At 43.9% G+C, this 24,002-nt stretch overlaps 1 protein-coding gene across 6 annotated transcripts in view; it reads right to left on the bottom strand.

Moving 5' to 3' along the window:
- sema4d (sema domain, immunoglobulin domain (Ig), transmembrane domain (TM) and short cytoplasmic domain, (semaphorin) 4D) overlaps positions 1-24,002 on the bottom strand; it is a 117,560-nt gene that overhangs the window by 19,041 nt on the left and 74,517 nt on the right. For all 6 annotated transcript variants that reach the window (XM_007900005.2, XM_042333237.1, XM_042333226.1 and 3 more), the window contains 12 exons: positions 18,738-18,883; positions 17,565-17,627; positions 17,296-17,394; positions 17,113-17,206; positions 16,313-16,414; positions 12,995-13,146; positions 11,028-11,203; positions 8,536-8,692; positions 7,655-7,877; positions 5,777-5,892; positions 601-791; positions 162-214 (listed from right to left, as the gene is read on the bottom strand). In XM_007900005.2, the coding sequence (XP_007898196.1) occupies positions 162-214; positions 601-791; positions 5,777-5,892; positions 7,655-7,877; positions 8,536-8,692; positions 11,028-11,203; positions 12,995-13,146; positions 16,313-16,414; positions 17,113-17,206; positions 17,296-17,394; positions 17,565-17,627; positions 18,738-18,883 (1,572 nt within the window). The remainder of the gene's footprint in view (positions 1-161; positions 215-600; positions 792-5,776; positions 5,893-7,654; positions 7,878-8,535; positions 8,693-11,027; positions 11,204-12,994; positions 13,147-16,312; positions 16,415-17,112; positions 17,207-17,295; positions 17,395-17,564; positions 17,628-18,737; positions 18,884-24,002) is intronic.

Genomic DNA, 24,002 nt, shown 5'->3' with positions numbered 1-24,002 from the left:
CTTAATCTGAGAGTAGCAATCAAAATTAACCCAATTATCAAAGTAACCAGAGTAACAGGCTAATTTGGTACATCTTCTGTGAGTACCAACCCAAACCCTAAAATAACCATTTGCAGAAAGAGTTGGATGTTAGTTAAAAGCACCAGCACTGGTTAACCTACCATCTTCGGCTATACATGGAACTGCATCTCCTTTCAAATTCTGCATCAAGTTGCTGAGGAAAAAATAAAACGTATATTTAATAATAATAATAATAATCCTTGCATTTGATATAGCGCTTTTCACGTCGGGAGGACGTCCCAAAGCGCTTCACAGAATATACTTTGTTTTTGGTTTTTGGAGGGATTATTATTAGGCGTGTGGAGTAAGGAAACTTGCCCAAGGTTTCGCCCTGCCTGGAATTGAACCCAGGTGTCTCACTTGCAAAGCGAGTGCTCTAACCACTGAGCTACAGGACTCCACACCAGAAACTCCACAAATGTTAAACACATTTAACACCAGAAACCAGATCACTTGCTTAAACAAAATGTGCTCGTAGTAAAACATGGAACGTAGACTCCACAGCCGAGTAATGTAGAGATCTGGGTTAAGTACACATACCTATTCCTCATGTCCCCTTTCCTAACCCAGATACATGAATTGCTTTCTGGGTTCCAGGCACAATAGGGATCTCGTGCCAAAATGCAATCCGTGCAGGTTTTGTATTTTTCACAGAAGGCAACAGGAACTTGAACAACTCCTGAATCCGACCCTGCATACAAAAACTTATTGTCCTGAAGAAACTTATTGTCCTGCAAAATAAAATTTTCAACATGAATTATCAATAAACACCAAAAAAATTACTGCTGTGTGGTTCAATGGCCGAGATTGAAGATATTCAACTTGAAAAATATAAATGCTTACGAAAAACCATCAACAACAACAACAAGATTCCATTTATAAAGCGCCTTTCACGTCAGGAGGACGTCCCAAGGCGCTGCACAGTTGGGTCAGGACCCGAGCAGGGGGGAAATGGTCAGGGTGAGGGGAGGGAAGGGAGGGAGTGAGGAGGGGGAAGAGAGTCGAGAGGGGAGCTGAAGGCACGGTCAAAGAGAAAGGTTTTGAGACCGGCCTTGAAGGAGGAAAGGGAGGAGGCGGCGAAGGCACTGGGGGATGGAGTTCCAGAGCCTCGGGGCTGAGAGGCTGAAGGCCCGGCCACCGATCGTAGGGCAGTTGGGGCGGGGGATGTGGAGCAGACCGGAGCCGGAGGAACGGAAGGTACGGGCAGGTAAGTAGGGGTATAGTAGGTCGGAGAGGTAGGAGGGAGCAAGGCCGTGAATGGCCTTATAGGTGAGGATGAGGATCTTGAATTCGATCCTCTGGGGGATGGGGAGCCAGTGGAGGCGAGCGAGGGTGGGAGTGATGTGGTCCTGAAGCCTGGTGAGGGACAGTACATGAGCTGCAGAGTTCTGAATGACCTGCAGCTTGTGGAGGGAGGTGGCGGGAAGGCCGGCGAGGAGAGAGTTCCCATAGTCCAGCCTTGAGGTGACAAAGGCGTGGACCAGGGTTTCAGCAGCGTGAGGGGTGAGGTAGTGCCGTAGTCTGGCGATGTTCCGGAGGTTGCAAAAGAGATTTAGTAAGCAAAAGTATTCATCCTCACTTATAACTTACAAATGGATTTGTTAAGACACTTAAAGAAAACTTAAAATTCTCCTTTTACACTCAAAAAAAGATAAAATACAACAACAACAAAGTTACATTTATAAAGTGCCTTTCACATCGGGAGGACGTCCCAAGGCGATGAACAGACAGAGTTATGGACCCGAGCTGAGGGTCGGGGTCAGGGAGGGTGAGGCAGGGAGATCGAAAGCACGGTCAAAGAGGGGTGTCTTGAGGTGGGTCTTGAAGGTGGTAAGCCAGAGCCCGCTGAGTGGAAGGAGCAAACAGGGTCACGGAGCCTAGTGCGGGAGAGGACACGGGCTGCAGAGTTCTGGATGATCTGCAGCCTATGGAGGGAGGAGTAGGGGAGGCCGACAAGCAGGGAGTTTGCATAGTCGAGCCCCGATGTAATGAAAGCATGTATGAGGGTTTCGGCGGCCTGTGGTGTGAAACAGTGGCGGAGCTGGGCGATCGTTGCGGAGGTGGGGGAAGGCAGAGCAGGTCATGGCACAGATGTCAGGTAGAAAGGATAGTTGAGGGTCAAAGAAAACCCCAAGGTTCTGGACTGGCTCAGTGAGGTGGAGTGTTAACCATGGACGGTGATGCTGTCAGCGTCTGAGGTGAGAAGGCGATGACGGGAACCAATCAGGAGAGTCTCGGTCTTGTTGACGTTCAACTGAGAAAGTTAGCTCTCATCTAGGACTTGATGTCTAACAGATATTCTGTCAGCACAGCAGTGGTCTTGGAGTCAAGGGTGGAGGCAGAGAGGTAGAGTTGGGTGTCATTCACATAAAAGTGGAAGTTGACCCCATGTCTGCGGATGATGTCACCGAGGGGGAGCCTATGGATATTGAAGAGGAGGGGACCAAGGACAGAGCCCTAAGAAACGCCACATGAGACAGTCCGGGGGTTAGAGGAGAAGCTGTTTGAGGAGATGAAGTGCAGGAGGTGTGAGAGGTATGATCTGAACCAATCAAGGACAGCGCCGTGAAGGTTGAGGTGAGAGGAAAGGCGGTAGATGAGGACAGAGTGGTCGATGGTGTCGAAAGTAGCAGAGAGGTAAAGGAGGAAGAGGAGGCAGAGGAAGCCCTGGTTGCAGATGGACAGAATGTCATTTGTCACTTTGACCAGGGGTCTTTCTGTGCTGTGGGCGGCACGGAAGCCCGATTGGAGGGGTTCGAGAAGGGAGTGGCGGGAGAGGAAGGAGCGAAGCTGAGAAGCAACAACTCGTTCCAGGACTTAGGAAAGGGGAGGTTGGAGATGGGGCGGTAGTTAGAGAGTAGAGAAGTGTCCAGGGAGGGTTTTTTTAAGGATAGGAATGATGACAGTGATTTTTAAAGGGGTGGGAACAGTACCAGAGGACAGGGAGAGGTTAACAATATCAGTGAGTAGAGGGGCAAGGAGGTGGAGCTGGGAGGTAAGGAGGGGGTTAGGGATGGGGCCGAGGGAGCAGGTGGTGGGTTTCGTACGGGTTATGGTGGTGATGAGAGAGGAGAGGGAGACAGGTTAAAAGGTGTGGCGGGAGGGGTGGGTAAAGGCTGCAGTGGGAGGAGGAGATGGGGAGGGGTTAGTAGATGCAGTGGCAGAGGCAGCTGAGTGGATTCCCTCAACTTTGGTTTTGAGGAAGTCCAGCATCACCTCGCATTTGGCATTTGAGGTGAAGATGGGTGAGGCGCGAGATGGTGGGTGGAGGAGTCAGTTCGTGATGGAGAAGAGGAGCCTGGGGTTGTCCTTCGCCTCCAAGATTGTCCAGTCAAATCTGCTGATGGACAGTTAGGTTTGATTTAAGTCAGGTGTGCTCAGCGGAACATGCCTGGGCTTTAAGGGAGCGGAGGTGGCTGGTGTGGCAAGGTGATTTGTGTGAGTAGGAGATGGCTCAGGAAGAGAGGGGAGCGAGGGAATCAAGAGTGGAGGAAACAGAGCTGTGGAGAAGGGTGACCCAGGAGGATAGGTCATTGCGGGAAGAAGCCCAGGGTGGAAGGAGTTCAGATGACTCCAAGGCAGCTGAGAGGGAGGGGTGGGGGGGGGATATTTTTTTTCCAGGTGCAGTATGAGATGGAGGTGGTTTGGGTGGCAGTGAGGAGAGGGATTGAGGAGTTAAGGGAGATGAAGTGATGGTCCGAGATCACTTTGTCGATGATGGTGAGGTCCGAGACGGTGAGGCCCCAAGTGATCACCAGGTCGAGGGGGTGACCGCGGATTTGGGTGGCGAGTGGATGTGGAGGGAGAGATTGAGGGAGGAGAAGTCAGCAGAGGTAGAGCAGGAGGGGGTGAAGTGAAGGTTGAAATCGCCTAGGATGAGGAGGTATTCAGAGCAAAGGGAGAGGGAAGATAGGAGGGTGGAGATATCAGGGATGAAGGTGGTGGAGTGCTTGGGGGGCGATAGATGAGGAGAATTTTGAGGGAAAGGATGGAGGCTGATGAAGGATAAGGTGCTTAAAGGAGGGGAAAGTTCCAGAGGAGTAAGGCGAGAGCCACACCGTCACCACGGAGGTTAGATCAAGGGGTGTGATGGAAGGTGTAGCCTGGAGTGATCCAAGTTTCAGTGAGGGCGAGGATGTCGATATGTTCATTGACGATGAGGTCTTGGATGATGTGTGTTTTGTTGGAGAGGAAACGGATGTTTTGAGACCAATGCAGAGGGAACAGTTGGTGACGGAAAGTGGGGGGAGAGCCGGGGGAGTGGGGAGGACTGACAGGAAGGGTAGATATGTGGATCAGGGAGGAGAGGTTGGTCCCTGTGGTTGGGAACCGGTGAGCCTTGCGGCGAGAGTAAGGGATAGGGCTGCTGTTAGACAGCCAGCGGCAACTCCCATGGTGGACCCGACGGAGGATTCGCAGGCTGGAGCAGAGGGAGGCAGTGGGACGGTCGAGCAGGATAGAGTTGAGGAGGACGGTGGGAGAGGAGAACTGAGCGGGAGTAAGTGAGGGTAGAGGACAGGGGTGGGGGTATTGTGGGGAAGCAGCTCGGGTCGGTGGCGGCAGGCATAACATACACACCAAGACTAAAAGCAAATGGCGGGGGTAGGGGAGGTCAGCGAGGCACGGTTAGCCCACTGGTGGTAACTGGTAAATCTTGTTGGACATACAGCACCCACAGTCCTGCTTCCAGTTTCAGATTAAGTCATCAGGCTTGAAAAAGCACTCATAGGGAAAACAGCAGTGCAAACTGTGACTAAAAACGCACTTCAGTATGTGAAGTGTATCTATCCTGTGCAATATCTTACACGCGACACATTGACTCTCATTGGTCTAATGGATGCTTTTGTCAAATCATAGCTACAGAAAGAGAAGTTTCAGTTCCATTTTGTAACCAACATTGCCTGAACTAGGTGCTCGTTTCCTTCCCATTTTCAGTTGCAGATAGTTTGGCAGTTTTTCTGCTCATTTCAAATCCAATTACAAGTAATTTTCCCAGCCATTTACTAGTATGAGACAAACAGATTGCTGTGAAACTAAAATGTTGTGTCATTAATTAATCTGTTACCGAGAAACTGCATCTTTTCCCCACAAATGGGGAAGAAGTATCAGCCTAGCTCAGCTGGTAGCACTCACATCTGAGCCAGGAGGTTATGCATTCAAGCCCCAATGTCAGGATGTGGAGCTCAGTCTAAGATCACACTCCAGTGCAGGGTTTTGCTGCAATATCGGAGGTGCTGAGCTTTATTTGAGATGTTAAACCAAGATCCTGTTATGTTGTTCTGATGGGTCAAAGATCCCATGGCGCTATTCAAAACAATGTCAGCCTGGTTCAGTTGGTAGCGTTCTTGCCTTAAGAGTATGATAGACAGACCTTGAGGGAGGAAAGGGAGAGGGGCGGCAAGGCGGAGGGGCTCTGTGATGGAGTTCCAGAGGTTGGGGGCAGAAAGATAATGAAGAGTCATAATAGAGTAATAAGGAAAACGGGAATAGATTCATTCCACTGATTGGAGATAATTTAAGATAACAAAAAAAACGGAAGTGGGAATATTAAAGGCTATTGGGAGCGAGCAGAAGAGTGGGGTCATATTGGCCCATATGGAGTAAAACATAGACTTGAAGGGCTGAATGGTCTATTTTGGTGCAGCAACATTCTTTGATTTTATACCATGCATAGATATTTTTTTTTTAAAAAAAGGTAAAGAAGCTTTATACTCACCCTTTCGGATGCCAAAAGTAATGTTTGCACAGGCTCAGAGTTGGGAAAAAGCTGGATTTCTTCAATTATATGCATTTCATTGTCATAATTGATTGCTTTGTGCAATAATCCTGTATCTGTTAAAGGAAGATACAGTATTAGAATAACACCTTGTATTTATATAGAGCTTTCACATCAGGAGGACGTCCTAAGGCGCTGGACAGTGAAGGTTTGCGCCAAAACTAGGGGTTGGATTCAAGAAGAGTGGAGGGCAAAGGGGGATGGAGGTGGGAAGGTGACCGAAGGTGCTGTCGAAGAGGAAGACCTTGAGACGGGCCTTGAAGGAGACAAGCAAGGTGGAGAGGCTCCAGGTTGGAGTTCCAGAGGGTGGGGGCAGAAAGGCTGAGGCCCCGACTGCCGATGGTGGAGCGTACAGGGTGGGGACATGGAGCAAGCCAGAATATACGTAAACACTTATTTATTCACACCCTGCCACTTCCAAAAACTTTATTTTCGTAAAACAGAAGACGGGGGAGGGGCAGTCTGCCTGTAGAGAAGCCATATCTTTTAATGGATCCAGGAGTATTGCAGAAACTGCAGTTTAGAAACTACAAGGTCAGAGATGCAAAAGAACTAATTTTGTGCTCTGACACCAGTTTATACTCGGCTTTTCAGGATGAACCATAGAAATTTAAACCATCAAGTTTAAATTTGTTTCACTGAGGTTATTATTACTGTTAAACAAAATCTTCAGTAACATTAAAATGATCTCTTGTGAGTTTGTGGACAACTCCCTAAAACCTTTATACAAACATTTTTGAGCAGAGACAGGATGAATTCATACCCTCCTCATTTATACTAATAGAAGGATGTTTTTCCTGGGGTCCTGGCCAACAATCCTCCAGATATAATGAATCATTCACTACATGGTTGTTTGAGGGACACTGTGGTGCAAAAATTTGCTGCTCGTTAAAAAATACACAGCAATTGTAAAAAAAAATGCAAAATACTGCAGATGCTGGAAGTCTGAAACAAAAACAGAAGTCGCTGGGTACACTCAGCAGGTCAGGCAGCATCTATGGAGAAAGGAAAGTGAGTCAACGTTTTGGGTTCATGACCCTTTGTCAGAACTGGCGAAGTACAGCAATTGTATTTTGCAGTAAGTCCTGTGAAGTGCTTGGAAGCATTTTGACAGCGTGATAAGGTGAGATGTCAAATGAAAGGATTATTATTTTATATTATCTTTTATAATATAAAATAATAATCCTTGCATTTGACATAGTGAGAGCAGCAGTGAAATGATATCCAGGTGAAAACACCTTTTCAAGGTAATCTCCAGCCTGTCCAGCATGGTTTTGTGGTACTTGACAAGCTGGGCACGGATTTTTTGGTGTTCTTCTATGCTGTAAATTTCTATGGTTCATCCTGAAAAGCCGAGCATAAACTGGTGTCAGAGCACAAAATTAGTTCTTTTGCATCTCTGACCTTGTAGTTTCTAAACTGCAGTTTCTGCAATAATCCTGGATCCATTAAAAGATATGGCTTCTCTACAGGCAGACTGCCCCTCCCCCGTCTTCTGGTTTACGAAAATAAGATGTTGCATCTGTACACAGTTTAGCTTTCCTCAATAAATCCAAGGAAGACTCTTAAACTCTAGTTTAGGAACGAGAGATGAAAATGACAATGTTGTGATATGTTAATGCAGCTAGTGTTCATCTCCAACATGCATGTCTAGATAGCATTAAAGGTCAACATAAACCTTTGAACTGAATGTAGAACCAAAGAACACATTTCCAATGTATTGTATCTCCACCCTCAATTCTGTGTTAAACAACTGCTCCTGCACACTACAGTCATTTTAATACATTACATTAGATTTCACATTTCACCACAACCCACCTGTTGCCACAAACAACACGTCATTGAGGCTGTTATCAAGTGCTCGGACTCTGTCCACGACAATCTGCTTGTAGTTCACGTTTCTCTTCACCAACTTCGGCCCGTTTCCAATGGGGTTCACTGGGTCCTCCATCAGAGGGTGGTCTTTAACAAACTGAAGTGTTTTGTCGGGCAGATGGAGCGAAGAGTTAATTTTTTGAGCTCTTGCCTCATTGTTCATGCACTGTAAAGGACAGAAGAGGTGCCAAACAATTAGAACAAAAAGCCACTTTTCAGTCATTTCCATTGAAACACCTGGTCCTTCACCTCAATTTCCTAGAAGCTGAGCTTAAAAATTGTAATGAGTTATTTAGCACCAATAGTAAATGTATCAACCAGCCAAAATAAATCATCATGTAAAGCTGCTAACTGTGCTGCGATCTGACAGCCAGCAGCTAAACACACAGGTCTGCCAGCTTCTCGGTGAGACCATTGGGGTGGAGGAGGAGAGCCTCCAGGAAACAGTTGATGTGTTAATTATCATTAAGTCACTAAATTCAAGGTTGTGTTAATCAATTGTTAATTGCTATGGTTATTCACATAGCTAAACCACAGAAATTTAGCAGTACAGAAGAAGGCCATTTGGTCCAAACTGTTTGTGTTGCCTCTTTTGCTTTCAAAGAGCATTCCTTTAAGTCTCATTTACCCACTGTCTCCATACTCCTAGTTACAAGTTGCATCACATCTGGTCTTTGGATTTTTTCATTTGTATTGCTCCAAGTATTTATTGGTTTATAATCATTGCGGAAATAATTCTCCTTTCATTCCAAGTCCCTGGGGAAAGTGCCTTCGGTCTCACAAACATCCAAAGATCAGATTGAAAGCGTGTTGTGTATACTCACTGAGCCAGGTCGAGGGGTTGGAACTTGCCCGCTGTATCTAACCCACTTCACGTGGGAATGCTCAAAGGCAGCACTCTGCATGTACTTCCCTTTGGAGAACACATCTTCTACGCTGGACATGTTAAAGGCACAGACCGCGGACATTCCCAGGTTACTCCTGACAAGGTTGTGAAGACAAATACACATTTCAGATCATCTTTTGATTTTACAAATAATTGATAGCACTGAGAATTTCCCAGTATCACACAACATTAGTAAACGTATTCAACTTTGCGGTAATCAAACTTAATAAACTAGTGCTTGATCTTGAACAGTTATGACTGCAAAATTGAAGATTCCATTACATATGATTGGAAATTACTCCTTCCAAAATAAAGTACGTTTCATCCAAGCTAGTAGTCCTACAGTAATAAGGAAAAGTATGTCCAATTTCTTTGTCGTCAACTTAGAACACACCTAATGCTACGGCTTGTAAATGCAAGTATGTAGGCAGAGTGTAGCTCATCACTGTTAACCACAGGATTCAAGCTCTCTCTTCCCCGAGATGGGAGCTACTGTTTCTGCCTGAGATTTATTTAGTGACCTGAAGGAGAACCTTAAGTATGCCAGATATCTGACTGCCGCACTGTTCTGAGCGGTATGTGCCACGTTCTCCTTGGGAATCGAGCACTGAACCATACCTCTGCCAGACTACCCCTCCAATTATTCTGATGTTTGTTACCCCATTGATGTTTAAATTACACGAATGGGAATATTCATTATTGCATTCACACAACTCTGATCAGCACGACACAGCACTCTAATATAATAATCCTTGCACTTCACAATGCTTTAACATATTGTCAAGATGTCTCAAAAGTGCTTCGCAGGATATATAATAATAATTCTTGCATGTGATATAGCGCTTTTTACGTCTTCTAGACGACTCAAAGCGCTTCACAGAATATACTGTAAAGTGAATTGACTGTATATTTGTGGGCGAAATACAGCAGCCAATTGCGCACAGCAGTGTCCCACAAACAGTCGTAGTTTGAAGTGACCACCTTATTATTGTTTTATTTTCTTGAGGGATTATTATCAGGCGTGTGGAATAAGGAAACTTGCCCAAGGTTTCACCCTGCTGGAAATTGAACCCAGTTCTCTCACTTGCAAAACAAGTGTTCTAACCACTGAGCTACAGAACTCCATATATTGTAAAGTGGTACAGAGGCAGATATTTTGTGGGCGAACATGGCACCCAATCTGAGCACAGCAATATCCTACAACAGTCATGGAGTGTGTGAATAATTTTATTTGGGGACTGTGATGCGACCTTGGCGTGTAACATCGCACCTGAAGGACGGCACCTCCAATAGAGCAGCACACGGACTGTGTGGTAGTGGAGCTTCAGTTTAGACTATATGGGCTCCAGGTCCCGACATGGGGTCTGAACCCACATCCCAGCAACTCTGAGGCGAGTGTGTTAAGATTAATTTCTAAAACTCAACAAGATTGATTACCAAAAAGTCAAAAGTTCATTTTGTACTGCTGATGTGCATTAATGAGCAAGAAGGGATGCATCTATCTGGGCATGGGATTTACTACAATAATGCTGCTGATAAGCAATTTAGAAAAAACACTTGAGATATTTCAACTACATCAAAGTGAGAGGGAAAACAATTGGAACTTTAATGGGTATAGAACTTTAGATTAACTCAATGGTAGCACTCTCACCTCTGGGTCAGAAGGTTGTGGGTTCAAATCCCACTTTGGGACTTGAATCCACATAGTCGAAGATGACATTCGAATGTCAGCATGGGGGGGGGGGTGCGGGGGGAGAGGTTGCATTGTCAGAGGTGCCGTCTTTCGAATGAAACATGAAATTAAGCTGATTGTTCAGGTGGACGGTAAAGATCCCATGGCACTGTTCGAAAACATAAGGGAGTTCTCCCAGTGTCCTGACCAAAAATCCCCCAAATAATCAAATCAATTGGTCACTCATTTCATGGCAATGTGGGGGACATTGCTGCGTGCAACTGTGTTGCCGTTCGGCCCACACAATACAGTCACTCCATTTCACAGTAATTCCTGTGAAGTGCTTGGAGATGTCCTTCCAACATGATAAGGCGCCACATCAAATGCAAGGATTATTATCATTACAATGTTGAAAAAAAAGTTTCCCACAGGATCAGCTTCAATGTGGAGGAGGGTAGAGAAAAACAGTGATGCTATTTGCAAGCTGATCCAAGCTGCTTTGCTTCTCAAGATGGGATAGAGTAAAGAATCCTTTGCCACTTGATTAAGCCCCATTCACAGCATTAACAACTGCTGGGCCATACAAGCCCAGCTATTAACAAAGGATAGTTTGCTAATACACAGAAGAGCCAGTGTATAGCACCAAAAGGGATAATGCTGCTTTCAATTAACCCCTCAAAAAAAATAAAAAGGAAATAGGATCATCTATTTGTAATTTAAGCTTGGAAAGACAATACAGGCAGTGTTACATTACTTACCATTGTGAGGTGAACACACCATAAAATATAGTTTCCTTCCAGTTGGGGGTTTTCAGAATAAAAACATCATGGACGATGTTGAAGACAAAATTGGATTCAGGCAGATGGCAAATCAGTTTAGCTTTAAGAAACGATGTCCATCTCTTCTGCAATGTTCTGGACCCTCCTTGGTCACCCTAAACAACACAGAACATAAACACACAGTCATTAGAAGATTCTTGGATGGCATCCAATTCATACCCAATAAATTTCATCACAAATAAAATAGACGTGCATGACAACAACATTGCTTGCCTTATGAAATTGGGCCATGAGATAGAATGAGCAGGTGAACTTGTACTGGCTAACACTCCATTGCAGTGCTCAGGCAGTGCTGCATTGATGGAAGTGTCGTCCTTTGGATGAGATGTTATCCCAAGGCTGTCTGCTCATTCAGGTGGATGTTAAAGATGCCAGGGCACGATTCGAAAAGATAATGGAGTTTCTCCCGGTGTCCTGCCCAACAAACCCCCAAATAAAATTGGTCCTTCACTTCATGGCTATTTATCTGACATAGCTGTGCCCATATTGGGCTGCCGCGTCACCCACAAAATACATAGTCACACACTCTCCACTTCACAGTATATCAATGATGGACCACCATCAAACATAAGCTTCTGCTGGGAAAACGCAAGCAATGGCATTTTCCCCATTATTTTTCACTGGGTTTTTGACTGTCCTGGTCTTCCCAATGCAGAAACTCAGAGCACGAAGGTGTAGAAATTCCACCTGTGTCTAGATTTACTCGATTAACCTAACATTTCAGAGCGTGCGGAATTCAGCAAAAAATTGTTAAATTCAGTCTCAACTATAAAGCCTGTATACTGTAGCTTCTGAAAAGAATTTACAGAAAACCAGTTTCAAAATTAAAAGATTGTATTTAAGATTTTGACACATTCTGGAAGTTTTGAAAAGCTATACTGATGGGAGTAAATCGACCAGGTGGAATTTTACCCCATAGATCTTGTGGGGGCAGACAAAGTACTGCTTTGCTCACTATCCCCTCACCTATCTCCACATGTTCTTGCTTTGCTTGAAGCCATTTGGCAGCAGACATTCTGCCACTAGAGGTTTCCTTCGAAACAATCTCATTTACAGAGCAGTGAGCCTCTGACTCACAATCTTACTTAATAAAAATGTCTAACTCATTGGCAAGATATTTGACCAAATAATAATTATCCTTGTAATTGATATAGTGCCTTATCACATCACTGGAACTCAAAGGGCTCAAAAAATTTACAACAACTTGTATTTATATAGCACCCTTCAAGTGGGGTAGCAACCCAGGGCGCTTTTTACTATGAAGTGTAGCGACTGTACAAACATGGCAGCCAACTTGCACAGCAACTTCCCACAAGCAACCATGAAGTAAATGATCATTTTTATGTCTGGGGGATTTTGTGTCAGGACTCCAGAGAAACTCCATTCCCTTTTCAAGTCGTGCCATGGGATCTTTAACATCCACCGGAAAAAGTTGTTTAATATCTTATACATAGAATGATATAGACCATACTGCCCCATCAATCAGTTTGTATCAGTGTTTATATGCCACATGAACCTCCCCCCTCCGATACCCTCTCCCTAGCCTCCCTCCATACCGCTCAACTCCCTTCTCTATCATTCAAAGTGTGGCATCTCTGACAATGAAACTCTCCTGCAGCACTGTATTCAAGTGTCAGTGTAGACCAGGGATGGCCAACTTGTGACTGTTTTATGCATGTGTAACACTTTCCGCATGTGGTCCACAAGTTGACCATCACTGGTGTAGACCATGAGCTCAAAGTTCCAAAATAGGGCTTGAACGCACAACCTCCTGACTCCGGAGGCAAAACTACTACCAATTGAGCCAGGCTAACACCTAAAATTGTGCTTTAAGCAATGTTCAGAAGAAAAATTAGCATTAGATGACAGTATCAACTTAATCTAACCTTGCACACTCGAGCTATTCTTGGCATCTTGAGCTTGCCATTGAATTCATATTCAACAGCCACTTCATTGAAAAAAAAGTAGATTTTGTCGTCATCACCATCTGGATTGTTTTCACTCTCTCTTATCACATCCGAATAAACAAAACTTGGCTCTGTGGAAAAGAGTCATAAAACGTACATGAATGACACCCAACCCGCATTAAACATGTCCCACTGAAAAACAATCAATTTAAAGCATCCCAAGCTCTAACAGAAGGTGTGCTACCGAGTAATGCCACCCTGCCCCCACCCTCTGGAACTCCATACCGCAGTCCCTCCGCCTCGCCCCCTCCCTTGTCTCCTTCAAGACCCATCTCAAGACCCTTGTCTTTGACCGTGCCTTCGATCACCCTCCTTCCAGCCCTGGCCCCACCCTCCCCGGTCCCGACCCCAACTCGGGTCCGAAACACTGATTGTCCAGCGCCTTGGGACGTTCTCCCGACGTGAAATAATAATAATAGTAATAATAATCCTTGCAATTGATATAGCGCTTTTCATGTCGGGAGGACGTCCCAAAGCGCTTCACAGAACACACTGTAAAGTGAATTGACTGTATATTTGTGGGCGAACGCGGCAGCCAATTGCGCACAGCAATGTCCCACAAACAGTCGTGGATTGAAAATGACCAATTTATTATTGTTTTTGGTTTTGTAGGGATTATTATTAGGCGTGTGGAGTAAGGAAACTTGCCCAAGGTTTCGCCCTGCCTGGAATTGAACTCAGGTCTCTCGCGTACATGGCGAGTGCTCTAACCACTATACAAATACAAAGGCACTATACAAATGTAATTTTGTTGTTGTTTGCTATATTATACACAAAGCAGGAAGTGATGCCAGCAGTGTCAACCAACAGACCTGATGAACTGATAGTCAGCCATTTTTCTTCAGCAGAGGAAGCTAGCACAGCCAACTTTCAAATCATCAGATCTCCGAGATGTCATTTCCTGTGCACTGCTCATGACATGCTGGAAGTGTTGTTGAGGACGACCCAACAATAAAATTACATTTGCAAAGTGCCTTTCACGTCGGGAGGGTGTCCCAAGGCGCTGAACAGTCAGGGATCAGGACCCGAGTGTGTGGGGGGGAGGGAAGGGTTGGGATAAGGGAGGGAAGAGAGGTAGGAGGGCAACTGAAGGCACAGTCGAAAAGGATAATCTTGAGTCGTACCTTGAAGGAGGCAAGAGAGGGAGCAAAGTGAAGGGATTGTGGGATGGAGTTCCAAAGTGTGGCGGCAAAGAGCCTGAAAGCCCGGTCCCCGATGGTAGAGTGAGATACTACCAGACAGATGGAGCGGACAGGTTGATGGGGGTCAGCATCTCAGAGATGTAGGAGGGGGCAAGGCTGTGGGGGACCATGAAAGTGAGAACGAGGATTTTGAATTCTATCCTGAGGGATGGGGAGCCAGTGGAGTTGAGCGAGGGTGGGGGTGATGGGGTCACGGAGCCTGGTACGGGAGAGGACACGAGCTGCAGAGTTCTGGATGATCTGCAGCTTGTGGAGGGAAGAGTTGGGGAAGCCGACAAGGAGGGAGTTTCCGTAGTCGAGCCTTGAAGTGACAAATGTGCGTACAAAAGTTTCGGCGGCCTGAGGAGTGAGGCAGTGGTGGAGTCAAGCAATGTTGCGGAGGTGGGGGGNAGACAGAGCGGGTCATGGTCCGTCTCTTACATATGACTGGTCTGCTGATCACCTCTCACTTGTTACTGCTACCAGAATTAGGCTTCAACATCTATTTAATGAAAATTATACTGAATTCACCATCTTGAGCAAATGAACTTAAATTAAAAAGTCCACAGTACGACTGGAAACTTGCAAATTCTTCTGTTCTTGCAATTAACAATCCAGAAGAACATTGCTTTTTATACAACTTTTTTGGTGTGTGTGTGAATGAGAAAACCGTTGTTTTCATTTTGAATTTTCATAGAAAACTGTTGAAAACGACTGAAGTGAAAAAAAGATCACTTCTGTTACAAGGAATGAACTTCACTGGAAGTGTTAGCAGAAGCTGCCTCCTATGACTGTATTGTTATTACTGTATTTTAACACTATCAGCAACTTGCCCTTATAATAATCCTTGCATTTGATATAGCACTTTTCACGTCGGGAGGACATCCCAAAGCACTTCACAGAACACACTGTAAAGTGAATTGACTGTGTATTTGTGGGCGAACGCGGCAGCCAATTGCGCACAGCAATGTCCCACAAACAGTCGTGGATTTAAAATGACCAATTTATTATTGTTTTGTTTTTTGGAGGGATTATTATTAGGCGTGTGGAGTAAGGAAACTTGCCCAAGGTTTCGCCCTGCCTGGAATTGAACCCAGGTCTCTCGCTTGCAAAGCGAGTGCTCTAACCACTGAGCTACAGGACTCTTATATGGTGACTTTCACATAAGACGAACACCTTGAAACTCTTCACAAAAGTGTTGGTTTCAACATGGAGCAAGGAATTTAAGGATGTTGAGCAAAGGCACAGGCAAAAAACTAGGGGGAAGGCAGAGCGGGTCATGGCACGATATGGAGAAAGGACAATTGAGGGTTGAATAGACGCCTGGGTTCCTGACTGGCTTGGTGAGGTGGAGTATGCATCCATGGATGCTGATTCTGCCAGTGCCTGAGATGCGGAGGCCCTGGCGAGAGCCAATCAGGAGAGCCTCAGTCTTGCTGACATTCAGCTGTAAAAAATTGGCTCTCATCCAGGACTTGATGTCTGACAGACAGTCTGTCAGGACGTCAGTGGTCCTGGAAGCGAGGGTGGAGGCAGAAAGATGGAGTTGGGTGTCATCCGCATACGTGTGGATGATGTCACCAAGAGGGAGCATGAGGAGGTTGAAGAGGAGGGGACCGAGGACAGAGCCCTAAGGAACACTGCACGAGACTGTGCGGGGGCTGGAAGAGAAACCGTTGGCGGAGACAAATTGGAGATAAGACCTGAACTACTCAAGGACAGAGCCTTGAAGGTTGAGGTGAGAGGATAGGCGGTGGAGGGAGTGGTCCATCCTCATCCACCCAATGACCCAAAACTTGGCCATTTTAGAGAGAAGGCCATCAGGCAAGTGGAAAGAATGTGGGCTAAATGCACACATTTCCAGTGGAAGGGTCCACACAGCAATTGTGTTAGAACCAAGTTGGCTCTATAAAAGAAGTGCATTATAATTGGGCCCCACTGTTGTCTTTTATCATGTTACATTCTGTTTCCCATTAAGTTTCAAAAATGTTCTGCTACTTATTTCAGCTTGGTTAATTCAGAATCCATATTTGGGTTTAGTGTCAAACACACTCACCATTTAACCAGGGTAATAAATACTCGGTCCGCAACTGACCCCGTGTAATAATTGGCTCACTTCCTAAAAAGTTGTTGACTGTTCCAGAGTACAGCTCACCATCTAAAATAATATCATCAAAAAAGAGCAATTCAGAATTAATTCATCAAAAATCATACAACAGTACAAATATGGAGAGCACTGAGGAAAAATACTGTGGTTTCACTGGCAAGCCACTGAAACCGATTAAACTCCAGCAGTACACCATTACAGTAAGTATTGTTACAGACCATTTTACTGGTTAAACTCACATCGCACCTCAATACATATTGTGGGCTCCCCAAGCCTTAGCTCTTGCCAACCTGTGCTAATGCTCTCTGGAACTAAATTTGTTGGATGTGTTCCTGTCCCTCCCCCTAAGGAGAGAGTGAGCTTTCCATTCCAGACATGGGAATTTCTACATGTAAGGGATACATGCAACTCTCAGTTGGTGTGGATCCTCTTAAACATGGTGATAGGTTTCCACATGTGTCAAACATCTGGCTGACCGAAAAAAAAACTTATGAACCAAAAGTCTGGAAATGTATTATTTGTGGATACTTTAAATTGGCAGGGCTCAGTCTTGTGCTGATATGGCGACCCAGTCTCCATTAAAATGAATTACTTTAAATTTAGAAAAAATAAGAGATATATTTGATAAACCTTGAATGCTGTATTATTCTGCTTCATCACTGAGTCACAAGCAACTTCCATTTATATAGCACCCTTCATACAGGTGGCGACTAGCAACATGAACAAGGAAGCTGCCATCAGATACTTACCAACCATTACTGAAGTGTATCTCTGAGCAGGGTCAAATGGACACTGCCCTCTAATCTCTTTATTTTGGCCTTGCAGTTGGAAATCTTTAATGGTCTGAAAGTGGACAACAAATGAGCAAGTAAATAGTCCAATCTATTTTAGGAAAGCAGATTGAAAATATACCTCCAGTTACAAATACTTACAAGATAATCGCAAGTTGGTTGAAATGCAAACGTCCCACATACATAGAGCTTTTCATCATTAAACTCATGCAAGATACGTATGTAGTTCAGGCATTCAGTCTGTAACAAAGGCACAAAATAACCAAACAGCGGAAATAGTCAATCTATGAATCCATTCCTATAAATACACTCAGATTAACATCTTCGTACTATGGTAATTCTGGAAACATGTTAAACGTAATAACAAATATTTTAGTTAATTATAGACATTTAGTAAATTCAAAATGTACCTCTTTAGACTTTCCCTTGTTTTTACACTGAATCTGTTTTTGTTCAGAGACCGTCCAATTCACCTGAAAAAGACAACAAAAAACACAAAAAAATCAATGTTTTTAATTCAATTAGTGCTTTCAACCTTATTATATAACAATTCTGCTTGTGCATAATTCATCATTTTCAGTTCACCTTGCCTCGATAACAACAACTTGCATTTATACAGACGACTTCACCAGGGAAGCGGCCCAGAGCGCTTGACATTGATGGAGCATAATGCGGAGGAGGTGGGATGGGAGGTGACCATAGGCACATTCGAAGAGGAATGTCTTCAGGCGCGACCTGAAGATGAGGAAGGAGGGGGCAAGGCGGAAGAATAGAGAAAGAGTCTTCCAGAGTTTCTGGGCAAAGTATCTGAAAGTGCAGCTACCGATGACGGAATAGAGGGCACAAGGGACAAACAAGGAGGCCGGAGTCAGTCAAGCAGATGCAACGGGTAGTGGGTTGGAGAGTAAGCAGGTCAGAGAGGTAGGGAGGTGTTACAGCTTGAAGGGATTTGAAGATGAATATGACGATCTTGAAATCGATCTGTTTAGTGATAGGGAGCCAGTGGAACCTGGCTAGATCAGGTATGATGGGTACGGAGTTAGTGCAGGTGAGGAGGGCGGTCCTGGTCAGGGACCGGATGTGGGGAAGGAAGGACAGCTGTGGGTTGAACCTGACTCCGAGGTTGCACACTGGTTTGGTGAGCCTGAGGGATAGGCCAGGGAGGTTGAGGAGATCAAAGCTGTAGGATAGAAGATTTTTGACAGGAGCCAAGGAGTATAGGTAACACTCAGTGGAACTCCAGCATTCCAAGTTAGTCTAATAAATGAGTGTAAATGAGTTTTCTTCTGTAACAGTAGAATGTGTGAAAATCAACAATTTACAGGTTTACTACAAATTCTTCATCATCATACGATGAACATGCAGCAGGTTTCTCTTTGAAGGATGGATAATTGCTTTTTACTGACTCTCACAAAATCCTGAATTCAAAATACTCTTATGAAAAATGTATAACTGTAAATGTTATAGGCAATGAGACCAGCTAACTATCAGACAGGACAAAGCCAATCTTTGGGACTTCTGCATTGACCCAATGTTGCAGCACTTCTTTCTAAGCTTTATTAGGTTGTGTGGCGAGGTCTTACCTCATGTATTTTTTCTGCAATATATGACAAATTCAGAGCAAAGATGACTTCGCGAGCTCCCACGTACAGCATTCCTCGCTTCTCACTCAGCAGCAGAGTCGAATAATTTGACACTCCAGCTTTAGAAAACACCACCCTTGATATTTCTGCGAAAAAATAAATCAAAATCAAATAAGGTCAAGTTTAAAGAAACTTTACAATGGCTAGTTGGCAACAGGGTTGAATCTATTGGGCTCCAAGATGGTGCATTAGATTATTCAACTATCTCTGCTATGGAGCTTGGGTTCAAATCTTGCCTTGACTGATGGGAATGAAAACCCTCCCAACTCTGGCAGAGATACATAGAGTCTACAATGAAATATGTTTTGAGGGGGAGGGGGCAGGTGAATCTCTGCAAACTTTCTGCCTCTGATTCAGAACAAAGTGACAATATCACTAAGAGAGGCAGGGAATCAAGAAAGGAAATGTGGAATGGAAATATCACACTGGTGGAGCTCCCTCTGTGCTATCCCAGTGGCTTGCCTCTTCTGAAGGAGCTCCACTCCACAACAACAACTTGCATTTATATAACGCCCCTCACAGTTAGCTGAACCATGCTTTGTGAGTCGGGTGGGGGAGAGGGAGACAAATTGTTGGCCAGGACATCAGGAGACATCTTTAACGTCCACCTTAATAGGCAGATGTTATCTCAGTTTAATGTCTCATCCGAAGGGTGGCATATCTGACAATGCAGTACACCCCCAGTATTGCATCGGTGTGTCAGCCTAGACTATATGAGTTCTAATCACTGGTTAAGACAGTTGTGTAAATGCTATTGGGCAACTAATGCTGGATCTACTTGTTCATTCCAGAATATTCTTTGCCAGCACTACTTTGTACATCAACCCTACTTTGGATGCTAATATCTCTCTATGTAATCCACAGCACAGGAGCTGGAGAGAAGAAAAAAATAATAGCGACATGACTTACACCAGACCGTTTGGAGCTGCCAAGACACAGCTCTGCAATGTCCTAAATTAGTGACATTGTTCAGGCAGGAAACTATAAATAACACTGCATAAACCACATGCGCTTGAAACCATACAACGACTGTTCAGTATTGCTGTTGGGGGTGGGGGTTAAGAGAGAAGAAAAGAACAGAATCTGGATGAGTATACATAATAAAAATCCTTGATTTGATATAATGCCTTATCACGTCTTCGAGACATCTCAAAGCACTTCACAGAATATACATTGAAGCATTTTGAGATATCCTCCTGAAATGAAAGGCGCTGAGACGTCACAAAGAGCTTTACAGAACACACTGTAAAGTGGATTGACTGTGTGTTCTGTGGGCACAGCAGTGTCCCACAAACAGTCGTGGACCAAATTATCATTTTTTTTGGGGGGGGGGACCGGGAGAGGGATTATTACTCCCAGAAAGTGATCCCTGCCTGGAATCAAACCCAAGTCTCTCGCATGTGAGGCGAGTGCTCTAACCACTGAGCTACAGGACTCCATGTAGGGTATTCGAGAAAGTGGTTTATGAAAATAGAGTTCAGCAAAACAAAGTTTCCACTTAAAAAGGTGATAAGAATTGTATTTGACAAGCGATTAAAAAGATTCAACTCCACCCTGATCACTAATGATAATCCTAAAGTGTTCATGTTTTTCCTTTTCTTTTCATAGCACAAAACCTGGGGTGGTTGTGCGTGTCATCAAAAGCTGATAAGCTCACATCATTTACATTAAATACAACTTCACACTACACTTTGTACCCTTGGGTGAGGGAGGGGAAAATGAACTTCAGTTTAGGATTTAAATTCCAAATTAATTACTGTTCAATTCACTGATGTGGGTGTGGTTAGAATGGGTTTGGCTGTGATGTCAACTTTGGTTGAATGCTCTGCCAACATTCAATGTCCAGAGCTCATGCATATGAATTACCTTCTCAGTGAGATATTGGAGAATAGCCAGTTTTATTGGGGTGGTGGTAGAGGAAAGGTAGAAAGACTATAAAAAATCCCATTTATATTTATAAAGGTAGAGCTTGCATTTTTATAGCACGGTATTGTATGTTTATAGCACAGTATCACCGTAGAAGCCCGTAACCTTCTGACTCAGAAGTGAGAGCTCTACTAAATAAGCAGGTTGACAGATATACTTTGGAATGAAAATGTACAAAGTGAGATCACATTATCATTTGCCAATAATGCCGTTTTCTATGACTGATTGTCAATTGTGAATTACAGATATGTTTCTCAATATCAGCTGCAATAACTTGTTAATATTCAACATTGTGTACTGAAGTCTTTTGAGTTACTGTACTACCAGATTTGGTCTTTCATTGACTTTTACTGCTGCTTGTGTTACAGTAGTTTCTTGTTTATTGCTTCTCTATATTTTGGAAAATTCATGTTATTAATTGATACTCAAAACCCCAGATTCACTACAATACTGGATTGAAATCTCCAGGACAGTAGGTTGAATGAAGACGCCACAGTTTGGTCATGTATCAATGGGTCACAGAGTGACAATGTTGATTTCTATCCAGAGTTACAGCTTCCCACTCGGTTGAGTTATTCATGAGTTTCATCTGGTCCTTAGCTTGTGTTTTTCCAACTCATTTTAATAGGAGATGTTGTGCTAGTGCGACCACATTCATCTCTTATTCTTACTCTCAGAGAATAAGAATGAAAGATGAATGTGATCACAGTAGCACAATAAATGGTAATTTTGAGGGAACTCACCTCAAGATTATCAGATTATTTTCCTTCCAGAAAATGGCCGAATGGCTCGATAAGGTCACGATCTCTGTGACTTTGTGACTAACACCATCAGGATCCAAATATAATTTCAGGTATATGAACAGCCCCCCAGAAAATGTGAATATCTTGATTTTATATCCTCAGCAAGAGGCAATTGTGAGTTTAATGTCGATTTGATTTTAAAGCACTGGGACTATTGATGTCAACCACAAAGCCCTAAATTGTGTGTCCTTTGTGCAATCACGAAGTGAGGAGTCATTCTAGTCTACCAGTTCAAGCCCAAAATGCAGGAGGGGGTTTGGACCCACAACCTTCCGACTCAAGAGGCAAGAGTCAGGCTGATACATTAGCAGATAAAAATAATTCTTGCATTTGATACAGCACCTTATCACATCCTCAAGACGTCTCAAAGCGTTTCACAGAATATACCGTAAAGTGAATTGACTGTATATTTTGTGGGTGAAAAGGAAACAGGTAAGCATCTGTGTCAAAATAATCCAATCTACATTCTTAAGCTAGTTTACAATTATAAATCTTCAGTGTGTGGTAAGATCACAGAGCACATTATCAACCTGGCTTGGAAAGAACAACCAGGACAATTGATTTCCACGACTTGCTAAGTAAATGGTGTGCGAGCAGAAGGGAACAGAATTAGTGAGTAACTGATGAGTTTTTTTCCAAGTCAAAAGAATGTTAATAGGAAGGAATATGGTAGTCAGTTTGTGCACAGCAATATCCCACAAACAGCCATGAAGTGAATGACCACTTTTGGTTATGTACCTTTGCTCTGGGGTTTGTTGGTCAGGACACCGGGAGAAACTCCCTTATTGAATAGTGCTATGTGATCTTTAACATCCTGAACAGGTAGACAAAACCTCAGTATTAATGTCTCATCTGAAGGACTGCACCTCTGAGAATGCAGCAGGGCCCCAGAAATTGCATTGGAGTATCAGCCTAGACGACCACATTATAATTAGAATAATGTAACCTAGGCAGCAACTCAGATTTTAGTTCAGTTATCTTTTGACCATATCATGTTTTATGATTTCTTTTATGGATAAGATGTTGCTGACATAGTTTCACCCACAAAATATACAGTAAATTCACATTACAGTATATTCTGTGAAGCGCTTTGAGACGTCTTGAAGGTGTAATAAGGAGCTATATTAAATGGAAGGATTATTATTCTTAGCTGCAGCATTTGCTATACAACATCCACTTAATTTCTAATCAGTAATAATTTGTTCTTCATGTTTATAATGTGTAAAAGGTGCTATATCAATGCAAGTGATTATCATTATCACATTGGATTAGGAATTCATCCCATCCCTTTGATAGATATCACTTCCTTCTATTTTGTTGCTTTCGAATGAGAATCCCAAGAGACCCGAGTTCAATTCCAGGCAGGGCGAAACCTTGGGCAAGTTTCCTTACTCCACACGCCTAATAATAATCCCTCCAAAAAAACAAAATAATAAAAATTGGTCATTTTCAATCTACGCCTGTTTGTGGGACACTGCTGTGCGCAATTGGCTGCCACGTTTCGCCCACAAATATACAGTCAATTCACTTTACAGTATATTCTGTGAAGCCTTTTGAGACGTCTGGAAGACGTGAAAAGCACTATATCAAATGCAAGGATTATTATTATAAAGCTGAAAGTGGCAATTTCAGTTCGACTGATATGAGCTGGTTAATAACCCTTTTCTAAGATTACTGCAAATCATGCCCCCCCACACAAACTCTTCCTAAAAAAAAACTGAAACCCAATTTCTTGTTACTTACATGTACAATCATGATGGGTCTGGACAACTGGGAACCACAGTAACCAGTCTGAGTCCCTGGATGTTCAAGGTCAAATTTATTTAATGCTGGCAGGTCATAGACAGTGGATTGTGGGTTGGATGGCGGTCAGACAGTATAGCAGCTGCTGTGGCATCTCTCCTTTCCTGGAAGATGGATGCCAAGAGCCAAGTGGAGCTTGCTAGGCCATTCTGTGCCAAGTTATGCAGAGCAATATAGAGGGGAAGCCAGGTCAGCGAGTCTGATAGGCTCATGAAACCATACCACAAATCGTGGTAAGGGAGATTACGGGGGGGGCTCATTGACTTGCAGACACCTTGAAAGGAGCACTTTGCATCTGGTCGTATGATATGCAAAGCTCCACGTGGAGGAAGCTCTTTAGATTGCTAAATAAGAACAAATAGGCTTGAAAACAGAACAGGAACAGCAACCTGTAGGAACACAGACCAGCCACACCTTTAGGGAACTCAAATAGCTTTCTTAGAAACAACCACAAAACCATTAAGCGAGTGAAGTGTCAGCTGCTTCAATGCAAATGACTGATGTGTAAGGGCATGGAGGGGGTGGGGGAGAGAATTGAGGTGGAAAAGGAAGTCGGAAAAAGAAAAAAAACAGCTCCCAGAGCCCTCGAGCCTGCACTCACTTGCAAAACTAATGATTCAATCAAACTGTTTCAGAAGGTTGGCAAAACCTTAGCGCGCTGGAAAAACAATTA

Source organism: Callorhinchus milii, unplaced genomic scaffold (genome assembly GCF_018977255.1).
Source record: "Callorhinchus milii isolate IMCB2004 unplaced genomic scaffold, IMCB_Cmil_1.0 Scaffold1, whole genome shotgun sequence".
NCBI classification, from domain to species: domain Eukaryota; kingdom Metazoa; phylum Chordata; class Chondrichthyes; order Chimaeriformes; family Callorhinchidae; genus Callorhinchus; species Callorhinchus milii.
Note: the sequence above shows the minus strand (reverse complement) of the source record. Positions and strands in the feature narration are given on the sequence as shown.